We start from the raw sequence: 19,171 nt of genomic DNA on the forward strand, positions 1-19,171 counted from the left end.
TTTAAATAAATATGAAGATTTATCAGTGTCAATCTCTGGAACAGAATCCTCTGAACCAGAAAAATCATCATCAGAAACAGAATCAGAATGATGATGTTCATTTAAAAATTCATCTGAAAAATGAGAAGTTTTAAAAGACCTTTTACGTTTACTGGAAGGAGAAATAACAGACATAGCCTTCCTAATAGATTTAGAAACAAAATCTCTTATATTAACAGGAACACCCTGAGTATTAGATGTTGATGGAACAGCAACAGGTAATGGAACATTACTAATGGAAATATTGTCTGCATTAGCAAGCTTATCATGACATTCATCACAAACTACAGCCGGAGGGACAGTTACCACAAGTTTACAACAAATACACTTAACTTTGGTAGATCCAGCATCAGGCAGTGATTTTCCAGAAGTAGCTTCTGATTCAGGGTCAATCTGAGACATCTTGCAATATGTAATAGAAAAAACAACATATAAAGCAAAATCTATCAAATTCCTTAAATGACAGTTTCAGGAATGGGAAAAAATGCCAATGAACAAGCTTCTAGCAACCAGAAGCAAATAAACAATGAGACTTAAATAATGTGGAGACAATAATGACGCCCATATTTTTTAGCGCCAAAAAAGACGCCCACATTATTTGGCGCCAAAATACTTTTGGCGCCAAAAATGACGCCACATCCGGCGACGCAGACATTTTTGGCGCAAAACGTCCCAAAAAAATTACGCAAACACAAACAACTTCCGGCGACAAGTATGACGCCGGAAATGACAAACAAATTTTTTGCTCCAAAAAAGTCAGCGCCAAGAATGACGCAACAAAATGAAGCATTTTCAGCCCCCGCGAGCCTAACAGCCCACAGGAAAAAAAGTCAATTTTAAGGTAAGAAAAATTTATTATTCATATGCATTATCCCAAATAATGAAACTGACTGTCTGAAATAAGGAATATTGAACATCCTGAATCAAGGCAAATAAATGTTTAAACACATATATTTAGAACTTTATATAAAAGTGCCCAACCATAGCTTAGAGTGTCACAAAAAATAAGACTTACTTACCCCAGGACACTCATCTACATGTAGTAGAAAGCCAAACCAGTACTGAAACGAGAATCAGTAGAGGTAATGGTATATATAAGAGTATATCGTCGATCTGAAAAGGGAGGTAAGAGATGAATCTCTACGACCGATAACAGAGAACCTATGAAATAGATCCCGTAGAAGGACACCATTGAATTCAAATAGGCAATACTCTCCTCACATCCCTCTGACATTCACTGCACACTGAGAGGAAAACCGGGCTCCAGCCTGCTGCGAAGCGCATATCAACGTAGAATCTAGCACAAACTTACTTCACCACCTCCACGGGAGGCAAAGTTTGTAAAACTGATTTGTGGGTGTGGTGAGGGGTGTATTTATAGGCATTTTGAGGTTTGGGAAACTTTGCCCCTCCTGGTAGGAATGTATATCCCATACGTCACTAGCTCATGGACTCTTGCTAATTACATGAAAGAAAGAAAAAATTACATTTTTTTTATTGGCATACTGTTTGCCAGTACTTAAGATGGGGGTCACCAGTGGGGGTTGGGAAGTGTCAGGTGGGACGGTAATCTTTACACTAAAGGTAAAATTAACCTTACAAGCTTCCTAATTAACTCATTCACTGCTGTAAATAATAGAAGTGTGCTGCACAGCTGCAATTAGTGGCCTTCTAATTACCGAAAAACAATGGCAAAGCCATATATGTCTGCTATTTCTGAACAAATGGGATCCCAGAGAAGCTTTTACAATAATTTGTGCCATGGTTGCACAAGTGGTATGTAAATAATTTCAGTTAGAAGCCCAAAGTTTGTGAAAAAATTAACAATTTATTTTATTTGATCGCATTTGTCGATGAAATGGTGGCACGAAATATACCAAAATGGGCCTAGATCAATACCTTGGGTTGTCTACCTAATAAATATATATATATATATATATATATATATATATATATATATATATTATTTTTTTTTTATTTTTTTTCCCCACAGGTAAAAAAAAAACAAAAACAAGGCTTTATTTCTGTTTAAATGGAGTGATAGCAAAAATTCTCCAGTATTCTCTCCTCTCTGGCTTAGTTTTGTTCTCGGCGTATAGCAGAGTAGAGAATAGAAAGGAAAGTTAGGAAAGGCAAGGGAGGGTATATAGAGGTGTCATTAGAACTGTCGCCGAAAAATGTAAATGGGTGGGGCCTGTGGACCATCATCATTCCGAAAGAAAATAATTTATCAGGTAAGCATAAATGTTGTTTTCTTTAAATAAATGATGATGGTCGACAGTCCACCATAACATATGAGATTAATACCAAAGCCCATGGTCTATGTTAAAGATAGGGTGGGACAATTTTTCTGGCAGTTCTTATTTAGCCAACGCTGCGGCCTGAAGGACTTGCTAAAAAGCAAAACCTCAAGCGATAAACTCTGAAAAAAAGTATGCAGATAAGACATGTTGCAGGTTTACAAATCTGCTCCAAAGATGTAAAGTCTTTCAAAAACCCACAATGTTGCAATTGCTCTTGAAATGCTCTTAGAAAGGTGACTTTCCAACTGTCAAGAACGCCTTGAATCCCTTCTTATGAGTTAAGGAAACAAGTATGCTAGATGAAAGTCCCATGGACATACCAAGGCAACTAAGATGTGAACCTAGGATCTTGTAAGAGAGAAGCTATTAGAACTATGTCCTGTAAGCCCATTGGTTCAATAAACAATCAAAAATGTTCTATGGAGAGACTACTCTCATGAATGGACCAATCAACTGCTGGAATGATCCTCCTTCCAGTTGTTCACACATGGTATTGTGATTGCAAATAGTGATCTATAATTCCTCTCTGCCCAAGACAGAGTAATACACTTCCTGCATGGCCAGTGGACTGCAGTTAACCTCCATGATAACTATGTAGGCCATCACCTTGATGTTGTCCGACCGGAAATGGATAAACATTCCTACTTCAATAGAGGCAAGGGTTGACTAGCACGAAGATCACTCAAAGTATCCGGAATGTTGATTAGTAACCTTGCCTCGAGAAACCCAGACCGCCCCCCAGCCTGAGGGACTGGAGTTTGTCGGTAAAATAGACCAAGACTAACAAAGGAAGGATGTCCCAAGGGACAAAGACAGACTTGTGTCTTTAAGAAAAAGGGTTGACTGATGGAGAAATCCAAAGCAATCTGTGTTGCAAATGTAGATAATTCATTAACTACTAACATAGCCTAGTAATTAAAAGGGGTCTCAAGTGAAGAGGGAGCTAAAGAAACTGTGACTGAGCAGCAAAAAAAAGACCCACCGCCTCCATGCACTGAGTAACCAATGGATGTAGTTTATTGTAGGAAGAGACACACACTCAAAATCTTAATTAAAACTTCAGTGGGGAAACTAGATGCATTAGGATTGGGTCTATTATAACTACTGTAAATGCTACCCTCATAGCAGGATATAAGGAGCTATAGGTACATTGATACTCCAACTATTGTCTTGAAAGACAGACAGAGGTTTGAGAGTAAGAGCAAATGCTGTTGACAGAAAATAAGCTTGCACTAGATATTAGCTAGATAAGGAGCAACTGGAATGTCCTTATTCTTTATGCCACACAGTGGCAAACTGGCAGAGTTCTGCAGATATACAAAACCTCAGGAACTGAAAATAATCCCTATGTATAGGGCAGTGCAGATAAGTATCCTAGAGGTCTATAGTAGTCATAAACTGATCATTGATTAAGGGAAAAAGACTGTGAGGGATGTTCCAATTATATAAGAGGGAATCCAGACCAATATTTTTAGAAATATGAAAACCAGGGTAGGACTGTAAATCCCTTGGATAAAAAAAAAAAACGATTGGGGTAAAATCTCTTGATTCTGAGATTACACAGGTGCTAGGATTAAATATGCCCCTATCCACCAAATCCTATTGTAAATGTTGCAATCTTAAAGATCATAGGCAACATTTATATAGAACCGGTGGTCAATCAGAGGGAATCTGCTTTCAAGAGAACAAAAACACTTGATCTCTTGAAGGATAAGAGAATCAGTCTGGATATCCAAACTATTTTCAGAGTAGAACCCCAAAAGTAGAAACTTATACATATGTTTATACAACGTTTAAAAATATGTACATTACATAAGCATCAGATATAGTATACATGTACCTACTTAAGTATTTGCACATAGTTAAACTGTTAAGTGACTAAGGAGTAGCACACATAGAGCAACAGGGACACATTAGATACTTGTAAATCCATGTCCAGATAAAGCAGAGACTGTGTATATTCACAAAGTAATAAACAGAGTGCATAGTAATTGAAAATATTCATAATTAATACTTGGTGTCTGTGTGTATATGTACATACATATAAATCACTCAATACAATGGAATAAAAGAGATACCAATGGATCTTATCTCTAAAGGATCTGTACAAATATTGAACATATTCATGGCCAATGTCCAGTATTTGCATGAAAGAGCCTTAGTGTATATAAATTACACATAACATAGGTAAAAAGAGATTCCAATAGATCTTATTTCTAAAGGATATCCACTGTTATATCAAAACACAAATAAATCCTGCAAACTGCAATAGGAAATAAACATGCAGAGTACCATGAATGAAAGGTTTAAACCTAGACGGGTACATACTATAGACTGTGCACACTAATAGCATAGAACATGTAATGTCTTGCATCCACAGAGACAGGAGTATGTATGCTGATGTACAAAGTATTATTTCTTTTAACAGAATTGTACAGAATCAGCAAGATGTAACAGTATAAGACTGCAGACTGGCATAAATTAACTATCTGTTTAAATCCCCTGGCAATGAAGGGAGTACAATGCTTTATTGACTTATACATAAGTATTAATAGCTTAGATAGTTATAATAAATAGTAATGGCACCATATGTTATTATGTTTAGCACAATATATAATTGCAGGTATTATAATAAATTTGGTATACTGCAGCTCACATAAGAATGTGCTATGGTACAGCTGTCTAAGGTCTTTATATTTCAAAAAACCTTCAGAGAGGATGTAATCAATTCTGAGCCTTAGGTTATCAGCACAAGAAATATTTTGCACATTTACCTCAGACAACTGAGTTAAAACCCCAAATTTACGCTTACTTAGTTTGGGGACAGCCACTAAACGAACAGTCACTATTATGAATATATTCAGCAGTTTTCCCCATACTTGTCAAGTACAGAGAGAATTCCCTCTGAACATTAGACTGTTTAGGTTGATATACACAAAATTTGAAGTATACTGTTCTTACAGATTTAGTGACTTGTCATACTGGAAAATCTTTGCAAACTAAACATATATGTATATAGAGGGATATTGGTAACTGACTCCTCTATGGAAATAACAGTGGGGACAGAAATATTTTGTTCCATGTTTGTACTTATAACAGTATACGACACCTTATATAATAAACAGTAGAGAGAAAACCTGGTAGAGAGCCCTCTACATTAGAGTAATACTCCCTCAGACACTTATACAATCTCCAAATGGAATCAGCTTTATAGCCCCCAGAAATAAGATGATGCCCTAACTACCCACTAGCAGTTCCTGTATGGGTTAATAATGTAACGAGGGGCGCAGGTGAAGTCCCCTGGCTATGCTATACCTGTGTCATAGTACCTACAAATAGCCTTTGGGTTGTATCTATGCTGTGTAAAGGCACTTGCCTTATGCAGCACCCCTCCACTGGCTTACCAGGCATGTCAATGTTAAATACTGGCGTCCCTCGGGGGGAGGCTAGGGATGAGTCCCTGCAACACCTAAGGTTAGTTATGGCTGTAGTCCCGAAATTATGTGCACATTACAGGGTATTCCTGTGTCCCTGAATTATTCAGCTGCTGTGAAGTCTTTTCTTTCTTCTTTGTAAATGATACTCCTCAGGGACGTTGGGTCTCACATAGGTCTGAGCTTCGAATTTATAATCCATAAGCAAGTAGCTGGAACAACCTCTATTCTCAACCATCTCCTACGAGGCCAAGAACCAAACTAAGAGAGAGATGGAAGGTGGGAAGGTTTTAAAGCTCTTGCATGGGTTCTTGATCTCTTCCTACTTTTTAGGAAAAAAGCTGTTTAACTTAGGGCAATGCTCTACAAAAAGCCCTTTTAAGGGCTATTGGTAGTTTATTGTTAGGTTAGAGGGTGTTTTTATTTTGGGGGAACTTTTTTGTTTTTATAGGGGTATTAGATTAGGTGTCATTTTTATTATTTTAGATAATTTCGGTTATTTTGTATAATCTTAGAGTTTTTTTATTTTTTTGTAATGTAATTTTTTTATTTTTTCGTAGTGTTAGGATTATTTTTACTTAATTTTATTGTTTTAAAATAGTAATGTTAGATTACTCAATAGTTTCAACTTAGTTTTTTTTTATTTTACAGGTAAGTTTTTATTTATTTAAAAATAGTTATATCGTAAATTTAATTTTAAATTAGGGGTGCCGGCAGTTTAGGGGTTAGTTATAGTAGTTGCGCTGTGGGGGCCCGGCGGTTTATGGGTTAATAGGTTTATTTAGTGTTGGCTATGTGGGAGGGCGGCAGATATGGGGTTAATAAGTTTAATAAAGTATTTGTGATGCGGGAGGTGGCGGTTTAGGGGTTAATAGGTAGTTTATGGGTGTTAGTGTACTTTGTAACAATTTAGTTATGAGTTTTGTGAAACATTTTTGTTTTGCAAAATCCATTACTACTGGTCTCAGATCGCGGAATGGATCAGGGCGGTATAGGCTATAACGCTAACATTTTAGCCGGACCGCACAACCTGTAATACAGCGTTATGGAAATCCTGCACTCAAACATTATTTTTTGAGTGGGGAATGGATCGTTGCATTACAGGCTAAAATGCTAATACGGGAGACCTGACATTCCATGCGCAATGACCAATTTTTCAGCGTTATAGCCTTACAACACCATACCGCAAAACTTGTAATTTAGGTGAATGTTAATACAAACACAAGTATATTACAAAAATGCTTCTATTCAAAAATAAATTGCACTCATGCACATTTTAGTTTTGACTATAATGTCCCTAACAATTCATGACAATATAACTGTTTTACCTGAGAGGGTGCTTTTATATCATATAACTGTTTTTATTGGCTTTTTATATTGTTAACAAATATTTTGTTACAATTGTGCATCTAAATGAACAAAAAAAATATTTAGCATTTAGTAAAATATTAAAATTATTTCCAAAAACATCACTACAACAGACATTATTTCTTTCTTATTAATATCTTCGGACTTCCAATCAATTATATATGATGTGCAATACCTTATGGAACCTTTATGTCTTATGCACATCTACAAAAAGTGAATAATTAATGTTTAGTAATCAGTGTTTAGAGAATAGACTTATACAGCTTATAATAACCAAATTTTAAAATACAATATACCACACTATATTCTTTGTGTCAAGTGGTTCTTGTCCTTTTATTATCTATACCGCATTTTGTGGATCATGCATTATAAACACATTTATGGCTAGTACAGTCAGTAAGAGGGCATTTCACAGTGTGATACATACCATTGTATATCAACCAGCAGAGATGCTCTTGTGGTAGAACAACCTGCATGATAAGCTGAAGAAATGACAGTATTTTCAGGCATTTTCTCACTGACTCTTCATTTGGACGGCTGCCACTGCCTGTCTTCACCAACTGGTAAATACAAATGCATCTTCCTTGCAAAGCGTGAAACTACAACGTATATGAAATTCAAAGAAAAAAATGAAGAGAGGGAAAAAAAATACAATTATCTATTTACAATCAGCCATATGTATCTTATAGGCAAATCAATAGAGAGAACTGCAAGCTTGATACTTAGATTGTTTCATTCACACAGCATAAACATAAGGAAAGACTGTATTATTGGAGTACACACACAATAGTTGTAATTAACATTGCTTTAAATCCTACAGTAAAGTTGAAATAACAGCCACAAAGGTAACTCAGTAAAAAGCAATCATAACAATAAACGTGTTCTGTATGATGATTTTGAGGCTAGATAGACAGACAGATAATGATGGACCTGCAACCAGCGGCACTTTCAGACTCTCACCCTGATACTTGGGCAGGATATGAAGTAGACTCAGTTAAAGACTTTATTTACCATGTTACACTTCCAAACCTATTTTTTCCCCATCACCATTGCTTATGTTTGAATTATTTAGAATGAAGAGTTTCTTGATATCTTGGGGTTTCCTTAGCGCTCCTTTTAGACAGGCAACGGATTGGGAATGGCACTGGTTGTCAGGTGTTCACATACCAAGGATGTTTTCTCTCTTTTATACTGATGTGATGCATACACCTCTCTTTTATAAATCTCCTTACATGACAGTGGAAAGGGTCTTTCTATTTTGAAGCTTCAGATAAGTCTTGGGCCTCTGCAGTTCTCCTGACCAAGAAAGTGATCCATTTTACTATTCTCTTCGAACGTTTTATTTTTTAAATTGTAACCCAGTGGCATCTTACACCTCTCCACCTTTATTCTGGAGAGAGTGTGGTAGGTTGGGTACCCAGGCACACATGTGGTGGAAATGCCCTAAAACTAAACTTCTCTGGTCAAGGGCTTTTTTCTATAGTACAAAATTGGGAATTGAAAATGTAGATTGTCCCCAAGCTGTACTTTTCCATTTGCTACCTGGAAAACTTCCTCAACATACTCTTTACTTATTCATCTACATATTTATGGCAAACTTTCTATAGTGTCACGGCCGCCTAGGATTGAACCTGGGACTCCTTATTCAAAGCCTGTAGCCCTGTCTCTGTGCCACCAGAGGGTTTTAGCTTGTGCTGATGCTTCGTGAAACCTGTTGCTTGCACTGGTTGTGTTCTTAAGCTCCACCTGCCTGCCAGCTACTGGCAGTTACCTGCTATAGATGGACAGCCTCACAGATCACTCCCTGCCATTACATTGTGGTTCTTCCAGTCTGTTAGTGCCTTTGACCGTACCTGGTTTCCGGTTTGTTTTTCCCCTCTGGTTCCTGAATTTGGCTTATCTCCTGATTACCCTCTTGGATTTCCCTTTTGTTTGATGACAGATCGGACTTATATTCTGGTATACCGAACTTGGCCTTGTCTCTCTGTATTTGGTGATTTATTTGACTGATATTAGGTATCTGACTCTTGGTTTGTCTCCTGGCTATTCTTTCATCACCAGCCTGTCACTGCTACCTGTTATCCTGTGTCACCATCCTGTCCTCTCTGGTATCCTGCTACTGTACCCAAATCCTGCAGTGGGAGCCTGCCAAGCACTGGTATCCTGTTTCAGTGCCTAGACCTGCAGATGGCGCTTGCCAAGTTCAAGTATCCAGCTACTGCATCCAAAGTGCCAGTCTCCAGCTACTGCCCTCAAGCTCTGCAGAGGGTGTCAGTCAAGTTCCTTTACCCAAGCTCTGCAAAGGGTGTCTGTCAAGTTCCTGTATCCAGTTCCTGTACCCTAGCTCTGCAGAGGGTATCTGCCAAGTGCCAGTCTCCAGCTACTGCACCCAAGCTTTGCAGAGGGCGTCAGTCAAGTTCCTGTACCCAAGCTCTGCAGAGGGTGTCTGTCAAGTTCCTGTATCTAGTTCCTGTACCCTAGCTCTGCAGAGGGTATCTGCTAAGTGCCAGTCTCCAGTTACTGCACCCAAGCTCTGCAGAGGGTGTCTGTCAAGTTCCTGTATCTAGTTCCTGTACCCTAGCTCTGCAGAGGGTATCTGCTAAGTGCCAGTCTCCAGTTACTGCACCCAAGCTCTGCAGAGGGTGTCTGTCAAGTTCCTGTATCCAGTTCCTGTACCCTAGCTCTACAGAGGGTATCTGCCAAGTGCCAGTCTCCAGTTCCTGCTTCCAAGCCCAGCAGAGGCTATCTGTCAGATACCAGTATCTAGCTATTTTACAAATTCTGCAGTGGGTGTCCACCCAGCTTCTGTATCCTGTTCCAGTCATCAGCCTCAAGTCGGCATTCCCTTTCTCTGCCTCAAGTAGGGACTCTACTCTCAGCCTTAGAGTGGGCATTCCTGTTCCTGGCCCTATCGTGGGCATTATCTCTGATTCCAGCTCTGGTGTGAGTGCACCTGCTAACCTATCCTGCATCTAAGTATACAATCCTTCAGTGTCCTGTACAATAAACTTGCTTTGACTGTCTGCTTCTTCAGCTATCCCTAAAAGGGGTAGTTCTATTAATAAGCCTATACCACTGGCCCCTTTAAGTGCACAAGACAGCATTAAGTCTGACACCACCTCACATGAACTCCAAACCCCTGAACCTGTTCTGCAGAGCATGACATATAGCCAGAGCTTGGCAACGACCTAAGGGCCTTAGGTGGAACCAAGTTCTTTCAATTCTAATACATATGGAATCCATGGAAAGCGTAGTATTTGCAGCTAATAATAAAATCGATTTACATTGTATGTGTTGGGAACTGTGGGGGCAATGTCAGGGAAGTGGATAGAGGTAAATGGTAAGCGGGTCTCCTGCATAATTTTAAATAGATCAACTGTAATTTACCTTAATCTATTACTGCTTGGGCAGTTTATATTTAAGGCCTTATATTTATTTATTCTATTATTTATTCACTCATTCTCTCTTGCATATTTTTTTCTCTCTTTTTCTTTCTCTTCAGGTGGAGGAGGGATTTCAGGTTGCACCAAAACCTATTATGTTAGTTTGAACTTTAAATTTTACTCTTTTCAGCTTTTTAGAAGTGAAGAACCTTTTCTAAAATAACTGATTTAGGGAAGTTTATCCTTTAAATTTTGACATAAATACTAATGTTTACTGGATTATACTATGTCAATTTAGATGTTATGCTTAATAATTTTCCAGTAGCATTTTCATATCCAAACATTTGTGTCATATGTCCTAGTGCTACCGGATCGCTAGTCTTAAAATAAGCACAAATGTTATATCTTTATTTTACAATCTTGCTAATTTAAGTATCTGTAATTATAGTAAAGACATCATACATACGTAACATACCGTCAGATCAGCCATTTTATCATCTACCCCATTTGGGAAAAATGTAGATTTAAATTGAATTACATCTGTAATATCATCAATGTCCGCAGAGCAAAACTGTTCAAGATATCGTTCATAGCACTGAAAGAGTGCAAGTCGGTATTCCTAGGAAAAAAAGAACAAATATATACAATGTATAATTAATGGAATCAAATACAGTTTAATAAACATGTCATTAGCTATATAACAGCATCATTAAACTGGCAAAATAGGCTGGGAGATAAAAGATAACTAAAGGTTAATGTTGTGTAATCGGACATTTATGTAGGTAAAACATTGCTATTTATTATAGTCTATATTATTAAGTAATGTCAGAAAGACATTATAAAGCATGTGTCCTTTATTACATTGAATTAGTATTTTCTTTGTATAACTTATTTACAAAGAATATGGTTAATGGACAGAGTTACAATGATAAAATTTAAATTTTAAACAACTTTTTAATTTACTTCTATCATCACATTTTCTTTGTTCTCCTTGTATCTTTTGTTGAAAAGCAGGAATTGAAGCTCAGGAGCGTGCACATGTCTGCAGCACAATATGGCAGCCATTTTGGAAGAATGTCCTGGCGCTTGTCAGCACAACTGAGGTCTTACAATAGTACTGAAAAAAGGGAATTTGACCCAGCACACAAGGATGCAGCATAATAACAGTGTTTATTATGAATTTATTTCAATAACATAAATCAGTAATAAGCTTATAAAGCAAGGCTTTGATTAAACTATAAATGCATTGCTTATCTTTAGGTTTCGGGTAAGGCATTAATATCAGCATGCAAGCGAGGACCGTAGTATCACAGCTATGTGCAGCGTCATCACGGAGAACAGTAGACAGGTGCTTCTCTATCTGCCATGTTGCCCCAAAAAACCCTCCTCCAATCTGATTATCCCCCCCCCTTAGCAAAGTTAATAATTAGCACTGTTATTGTAGAAGGCATGTCTATGTATTATGGCAATCATATTTCATGTAGCAATGGTGTTAGTTTAAATAGGAGTTTTTCTCATAACAAGAAATGATTCTCACATCAGTGCTTTCATTGGAATGTTCTTCCCCCTCCTTATCTCTATGAGAACAGACTAGCAGAGTGAATACAGGCGTAACTTTCCTTAAAGGCAATACTCTTAAAAGGCATTCTGTATATATGTCCCCTAATAAGCAGGGTTGTAATATAAACTGCATGAACTGTTTGTTTAATTAATTTGTGTATGGAATCATGAAAAGTTTCCAATCCCTTGCAAATACCAAGACAGCAATGTAAATTTCAGAATAGAAGTACAGTGATTTTTTTTTCCCAATTGCATGCTAAATATGAATCATGAAATATTTTTTTATTTCTATGTCCCTTTAAAATAATGATTTAAAGGGACAGAAAACCCCCAAATTTTCTTTCATGATTTATGTAGAACATACAAAATTTTTACCAACTTTCTATTATTAAATTTCCCTCATTATCTTGTTATCCTTTGTTGAAGAAACTTCACTGCACTACTGGCAGCTAGCTTAACACATCTAGCCAGCCAATCACAAGAGACAAATATGTGCAGGCACCAATCAGCAGCTAGTTCCCATTTGTGTAGGATACCTGTGTATTATTTTTCAATCAAGGGATACTAAAAGAATGAAGCACATTTGAAAATAGAAGTGAATTTAAAAGTGTCTTAAAATTACATGCTCTATCTGAATCATGCAAGTTTAATTTTGACTTCCTATCCCTTTAATATCTACACAAGTAATATATTTTGTTTTCTGCAATGATTAGCTTTATGCTGGAAGTTGCTTGGAGGATACTCAGTGTGGACAACTGTAAGCAAGTAAAAATCAATGTATATAGCTTTTTGTATTTCAGAGATTTCAATCCATTAGAGGAAAATGTAATAAACCATTTGTTGAGTGTATTAATGGCATAAAAACTCCCTTCCTGGGGACAATTGGACAGTACAACCCATCAACTTTTCAGAATTTTTTAAATCATCAGCCTTAAAGGGGCACTAAACCCAATTTTATTTTCTTTAATGATTCAGATAGAGCATGCAATTTTAAAGGGACATAAACCCCCATATTTTTTTTTCATGATTCAGATAGAGAATAAAATTTCAAACAACTTTCTAATTTACTTCTATTATCTAATTTAATTCTCTTGGTATCATTTGTTGAAGTAGCAGCAATGCACTAATGGTTTCTAACTGAACTCATGGGTGAGCCAATCACAATCGAGATATAAATATATATATATATATATATATATATATATATATATATATATATATATATATATATATATACACACACACAGCTATCAATCAACAGCTAGAACCTAGGTTCTCTGCTGCTCCTGAGCTTTCCTAGATAAAGATTTCAGCAAAGGATAACAAGAGAAGGAAGCAAATTAAATAATAGAAGTAAATTGGAAAGTTGTTTAAAATTGTATTCTTTATCTGAATCATGACAAAAAAATGGGTTTCATGTCCCTTTAAGCAACTTTGTAATTTATTTCTATTATAAAATTTTCTTTGTTCTCTTGCTATCTTTATTTAAAAAGCAGGAATGTAAAGCTTAAGAGTCGGCCCATTTTTGGTTCAGAATCTGAATTATGCTTGCTAATTGATTCTCTAAATGTAGCCACCAATAAGCAAACGCTCTCCAGGGTGCTGAACCTAAAATAGGCCGGCCCCTAAGCTTTAAATTCCTGCTTTTTAAATAAAGATAGCAAGAGAATGAAAAAAATGATAATAGGAGTAAATTAAAAGTTGCTTAAAATTGCATGCGTTATCTGAATCATGAAAGAAAAAATTTGGGTTTAGTGTTCCTTTAACCTCCTGAAAAATAATTTTGATCTGTTTTAAGCAGCATATTCTGTCTGTCTGCACAGCGTTTACTCACGTTGCCTTTACATATCAATAAATGCAGTTGTTTTTTGGCTTAATAAGATTCTTAGAATATTGCATAAAACCCACTTTTAAATTATGAATCTGTTGCCAAATTAAGTATGTCAATCAGAATGTTAATTTATGGTTGCAGTAAAGTATTTGGACAATGTCAATTTAAAAAACAAATGCAAAAAATAATGTGACATTAATTGCAAATGTTATTAACTGACATTATTGGTAAAGGAAAGATATTCATTAAAACTCATTAGGCAATCACCATCAATACTGAATTCATTAGATGTTATGTTTTCTTTGGCCGTGCAGCTGCTAGTGTGAAGTTCTGTGAAAATCCCTGCAAACACCCACCACAAAGCTGTGATATGCCTGTTTCTAATTTTCCTATTACTTGTATATTGTTTACTAATTTAATCAGTTTTTCAATGTCAAACCAAGGCTCTTCTAATGGACTGGAATGGCTTAGTAAATGAAGCAAAAACATCACCCGAGCTGCCATACAATGTCTTCACTGAATTCTAATAGACTGGAATGGGTCCATTAGGCTAGTATCACTGAACGTATAGTGAGAGAAAATAAGTTCCCGGCTCTGTGTTTTGCTCCCTCTCTAAAATGTTTAAGACAATCCTGTATGAAACAATGTACTTACAAGGTCTCACATTTTACTGTCACTCAAGTTTATGGATTGTAGTGCCCGACACAGTAAAAGTTGCATAAATTAAACTATCATTTTCAAACTAAAAAAATTGAAGTTAAGACTATTTTATTATTACACTGTAGCTTGCAGAGAATTATGTGTTCAACTGAGGCAAAGGGGTTAAATACCTAGTAATGCTCTACTGGTCCTTAGCCTATTACTGGGTCACATTACAAGTGAGGCGCTATTTTAACGTGCGCCAGTGAAGGAGCAAATTTGCCTGATTAACCCCTTAACGACCAACGACGTATGGGGTACGTCCTGCAAAAAAATGCAGTTAATGACCAAGGACGTACCCCGTACGTCGTTGGTCTTTGAAAGCCCTGGAAGCGATCCTGATCGCTTCCAGCCGCTTTCATGTTATTGCAGTGATGCCTCGATATTGAGGCATCCTGCAATAACAGTTTTGAGCAGTCCGATGCAGAGAGAGCCACTCTGTGGCCCTCTCTGCATCGGCCATTGATCGCAGTGTTCGTTGGTGGGTGGAAGCTTACCAAGGGAGGCGGGTGGGCGGCGATCAATGGAGGAGGGGGGCAGGATCGCGTGTGGGGTGCGTGCCAGAATGCGCGCGCGTGCACGGGAGCGTGCGCATGCGCGTGCACGAGGGTGGGTGCGCGCGTGTGCGGGTGGGAACCCTACACTATGGAACAATTATAAGGACTCAGTGGGAGAGACTCAGTGGGAGAGATTGTATAAATAAATAAAGTTAGTAATCTGGGAGAGGGTTGGGGGTTGGGGGTTGTGGGGGGGCAGCTACACTACAGAAAATAGTTGTTTTTTTTAATCAAAATAAACCAAAACGTTTTTAATTTGAAACTGGGTACTGGCAGACAGCTGCCAGTACCCAATATGGCACTCAATAAGGCAGATGGGGGGGGTTAGAGAGCTGTTTGGGAGGGGATCAGGGAGGTTGGGGGCTAAGGGGGGATCCTACATAGCAGCATATGTAAATATGCTCAAAAAAAATAAAAAATAAATAAAAGATAGCTTTTATTTTAGTACTGGCAGACTTTCTGCCAGTACTTAAGATGGCGGGGACAATTGTGGGTTTGGGGATGGAAGAGAGCTGTTTGGGAGGGATCAGGGGGTGTGATGTGTCAGGTGGGAGGCTGATCTCTACACTAAAGCTAAAATTAACCCTGCAAGCTCCCTACAAGCTACCTAATTAACCCCTTCACTGCTAGCCATAATACTCGTGTGATGCGCAGCGGCATTTAGCGGCCTTCTAATTACCAAAAAGCAACGCCAAAGCCATATATGTCTGCTATTTCTGAACAAAGTTGATCCCAGAGAAGCATTTACAACCATTTGTGCCATAATTGCACAAGCTGTTTGTAAATGATTTCAGTGAGAAACCTAAAATTGTGAAAAATTTAAAGTTTTTTTTAATTTGATCGCATTTGGCGGTGAAATGGTGGCATGAAATATACCAAAATTGGCCTAGATCAATACTTGGGGTTGTCTACTACACTACACTAAAGCTAAAATTATCCCTAAAAGTTCCCTACATGCTCCATAATTAACCCCTTCACTGCTGGCCATAATACACGTGTAGTGCGCAGTGGCATTTAGCAGCCTTCTAATTACTAAAAAGCAACACCAAAGCCATATATGTCTGCTATTTCTGAACAAAGGGGATCCCAGAGAAGAATTTACAACCATTTGTGCCATAATTGCAGAAGCTGTTTGTAAATAATTTCAGTGAGAAACCAAAAGTTTGTGAAAAAATTTGTAAAAAAGTGAACAATTTTTTGTATTTAATCGCATTTGGCAGTGAAATGGTGGCATGAAATATACCAAAATGGGCCTAGATGAATACTTTGGGATGTCTACTAAAAAAAAATATATACATGTCAATGGATATTCAGAGATTCCTGAAAGATATTAGTGTTCTAATGTAACTAGCGCTAATTTTGAAAAATAATGGTTTGGAAATAGCAAAGTGCTACTTGTACTTATTGCCCTATAACTTACAAAAAAAGCAAAGAACATGTAAACATTGGGTATTTCTAAACTCAGGACAAAATTTAGAAACTATTTAGCATGGGTGTTTTTTGGTGGTTGTAGATGTGTAACAGATTTTGGGGGTCATAGTTAGAAAAAGTGTGTTTTTTTCAATTTTTTCCTCATATTTTATAATTTTTTTTATAGTAAATTATAAGATATGATGAAAATAATGGTATCTTTAGAAAGTCCATTTAATGGCGAGAAAAACGGTATATAATATGTGTGGGTACAGTAAATGAGTAAGAGGAAAATTACAGCTAAACACAAACACCGCAGAAATGTAAAAATAGCCTTGGTCCCAAACGGACAGAAAATGGAAAAGTGTTGTGGTCATTAAGGGGTTAAGGGCGGACGTTAAATAACCAGCCATTACAAGTAGCTTGTTAATGCTCCTGCAAGCTCGTGGGAGCACTTTGCGCAATTAACCAGAGGTCAGACCTCTGGTTAATTTAAAAAATGTGCCCCATTTGCCCCAAAATAAGACAGTAGTTGAAGAATTAAAAACATGAGCATTTTTTTTATTTATTTTATTAAAAAACTGCACAAAGCAGTTATAAAGGGATGTGGGGTGTTTGATAACAAATGGTGCTAAAAAGTGCTTTTACATTGCAGTCAATAGGTACTGTGTTTTAACTGTAAATATATGTACAGTATATGCTTATATACATATATACAGTATATCATATACTGTACAGGGAGTGCAGAATTATTAGGCAAGTTGTATTTTTGAGGATTACTTTTATTATTGAACAACAACCATGTACTCAATGAACCCAAAAAACTCATTAATATCAAAGCTGAATAGTTTTGGAAGTAGTTTTTAGTTTGTTTTTAGTTATAGCTATTTTAGGGGGATATCTGTGTGTGCAGGTGACTATTACTGTGCATAATTATTAGGCAACTTAACAAAAAACAAATATATACCCATTTCAATTATTTATTTTTACCAGTGAAACCAATATAACATCTCAACATTCACAAATATACATTTCTGACATTCAAAAACAAAACAAAAACAAATCAGTGACCAATATAGCCACCTTTCTTTGCAAGGACACTCAAAAGCCTGCCATCCATGGATTCCGTCAGTGTTTTGATCTGTTCACCATCAACATTGCGTGCAGCAGCAACCACAGCCTCCCAGACACTGTTCAGAGAGGTGTACTGTTTTCCCTCCTTGTAAATCTCACATTTGATGATGGACCACAGGTTCTCAATGGGGTTCAGATCAGGTGAACAAGGAGGCCATGTCATTAGATTTTCTTCTTTTATACCCTTTCTTGCCAGCCACGCTGTGGAGTACTTGGACGCGTGTGATGGAGCATTGTCCTGCATGAAAATCATGTTTTTCTTGAAGGATGCACACTTCTTCCTGTACCACTGCTTGAAGAAGGTGTCTTCCAGAAACTGGCAGTAGGACTGGGAGTTGAGGTTGACTCCATCCTCAACCCGAAAAGGCCCCACAAGCTCATCTTTGATGATACCAGCCCAAACCAGTACTCCACCTCCACCTTGCTGGCGTCTGAGTCGGACTGGAGCTCTCTGCCCTTTACCAATCCAGCCACGGGCCCATCCATCTGGCCCATCAAGACTCACTCTCATTTCATCAGTCCATAAAACCTTAGAAAAATCAGTCTTGAGATATTTCTTGGCCCAGTCTTGACATTTCAGCTTGTGTGTCTTGTTCAGTGGTGGTCGTCTTTCAGCCTTTCTTACCTTGGCCATGTACCTTGGCCATGTCTCTGAGTATTGCACACCTTGTGCTTTTGGGCACTCCAGTGATGTTGCAGCTCAGAAATATGGCCAAACTGGTGGCAAGTGGCATCTTGGCAGCTGCACGCTTGACTTTTCTCAGTTCATGGGCAGTTATTTTGCGCCTTGGTTTTTCCACACGCTTCTTGTGACCCTGTTGACTATTTTGAATGAAACGCTTGATTGTTCGATGATCACGCTTCAGAAGCTTTGCAATTTTAAGAGTGCTGCATCCCTCTGCAAGATATCTCACTATTTTTGACTTTTCTGAGCCTGTCAAGTCCTTCTTTTGACCCATTTTGCCAAAGGAAAGGAAGTTGCCTAATAATTATGCACACCTGATATAGGGTGTTGATGTCATTAGACCACACCCCTTCTCATTACAGAGATGCACATCACCTAATATGCTTAATTGGTAGTAGGCTTTCGAGCCTATACAGCTTGGAGTAAGACAACATGCATAAAGAGGATGATTTGGTCAAAATACTCATTTGCCTAATAATTCTGCACTCCCTGTATATGTATGTCTTAATATGTGTATAAATATATATATATATATATATATATATATATATATATATATATATATATACACTGCTCAAAAAAATAAAGGGAACACTTAAACAACACAATGTAACTCCAAGTCAATCACACTTCTGTGAAATCAAACTGTCCACTTAGGAAGCAACACTGAGTGACAATCAATGTCACATGCTGTTGTGCAAATGGGATAGACAACAGGTGGAAATTATAGGCAATTAGCAAGACACCCCCAATAAAGGAGTAGTTCTG

The 19,171-nt window shown here is 37.5% G+C and overlaps 1 protein-coding gene across 1 annotated transcript in view; it reads right to left on the minus strand.

The window, feature by feature from the left end:
• CFAP54 (cilia and flagella associated protein 54) overlaps window positions 1-19,171 on the minus strand; it is a 901,430-nt gene that overhangs the window by 866,200 nt on the left and 16,059 nt on the right. Inside the window, exons 3-4 of the mRNA XM_053719246.1 lie at window positions 11,003-11,146; window positions 7,572-7,743 (exon numbers count right to left, since the gene is read on the minus strand). Of these exons, the coding sequence (XP_053575221.1) occupies window positions 7,572-7,743; window positions 11,003-11,146 (316 nt within the window). The remainder of the gene's footprint in view (window positions 1-7,571; window positions 7,744-11,002; window positions 11,147-19,171) is intronic.

The sequence above is a fragment of the Bombina bombina genome, chromosome 6 (assembly GCF_027579735.1).
Source record: "Bombina bombina isolate aBomBom1 chromosome 6, aBomBom1.pri, whole genome shotgun sequence".
In the NCBI taxonomy this organism is placed as follows: Eukaryota; Metazoa; Chordata; class Amphibia; order Anura; family Bombinatoridae; genus Bombina; species Bombina bombina.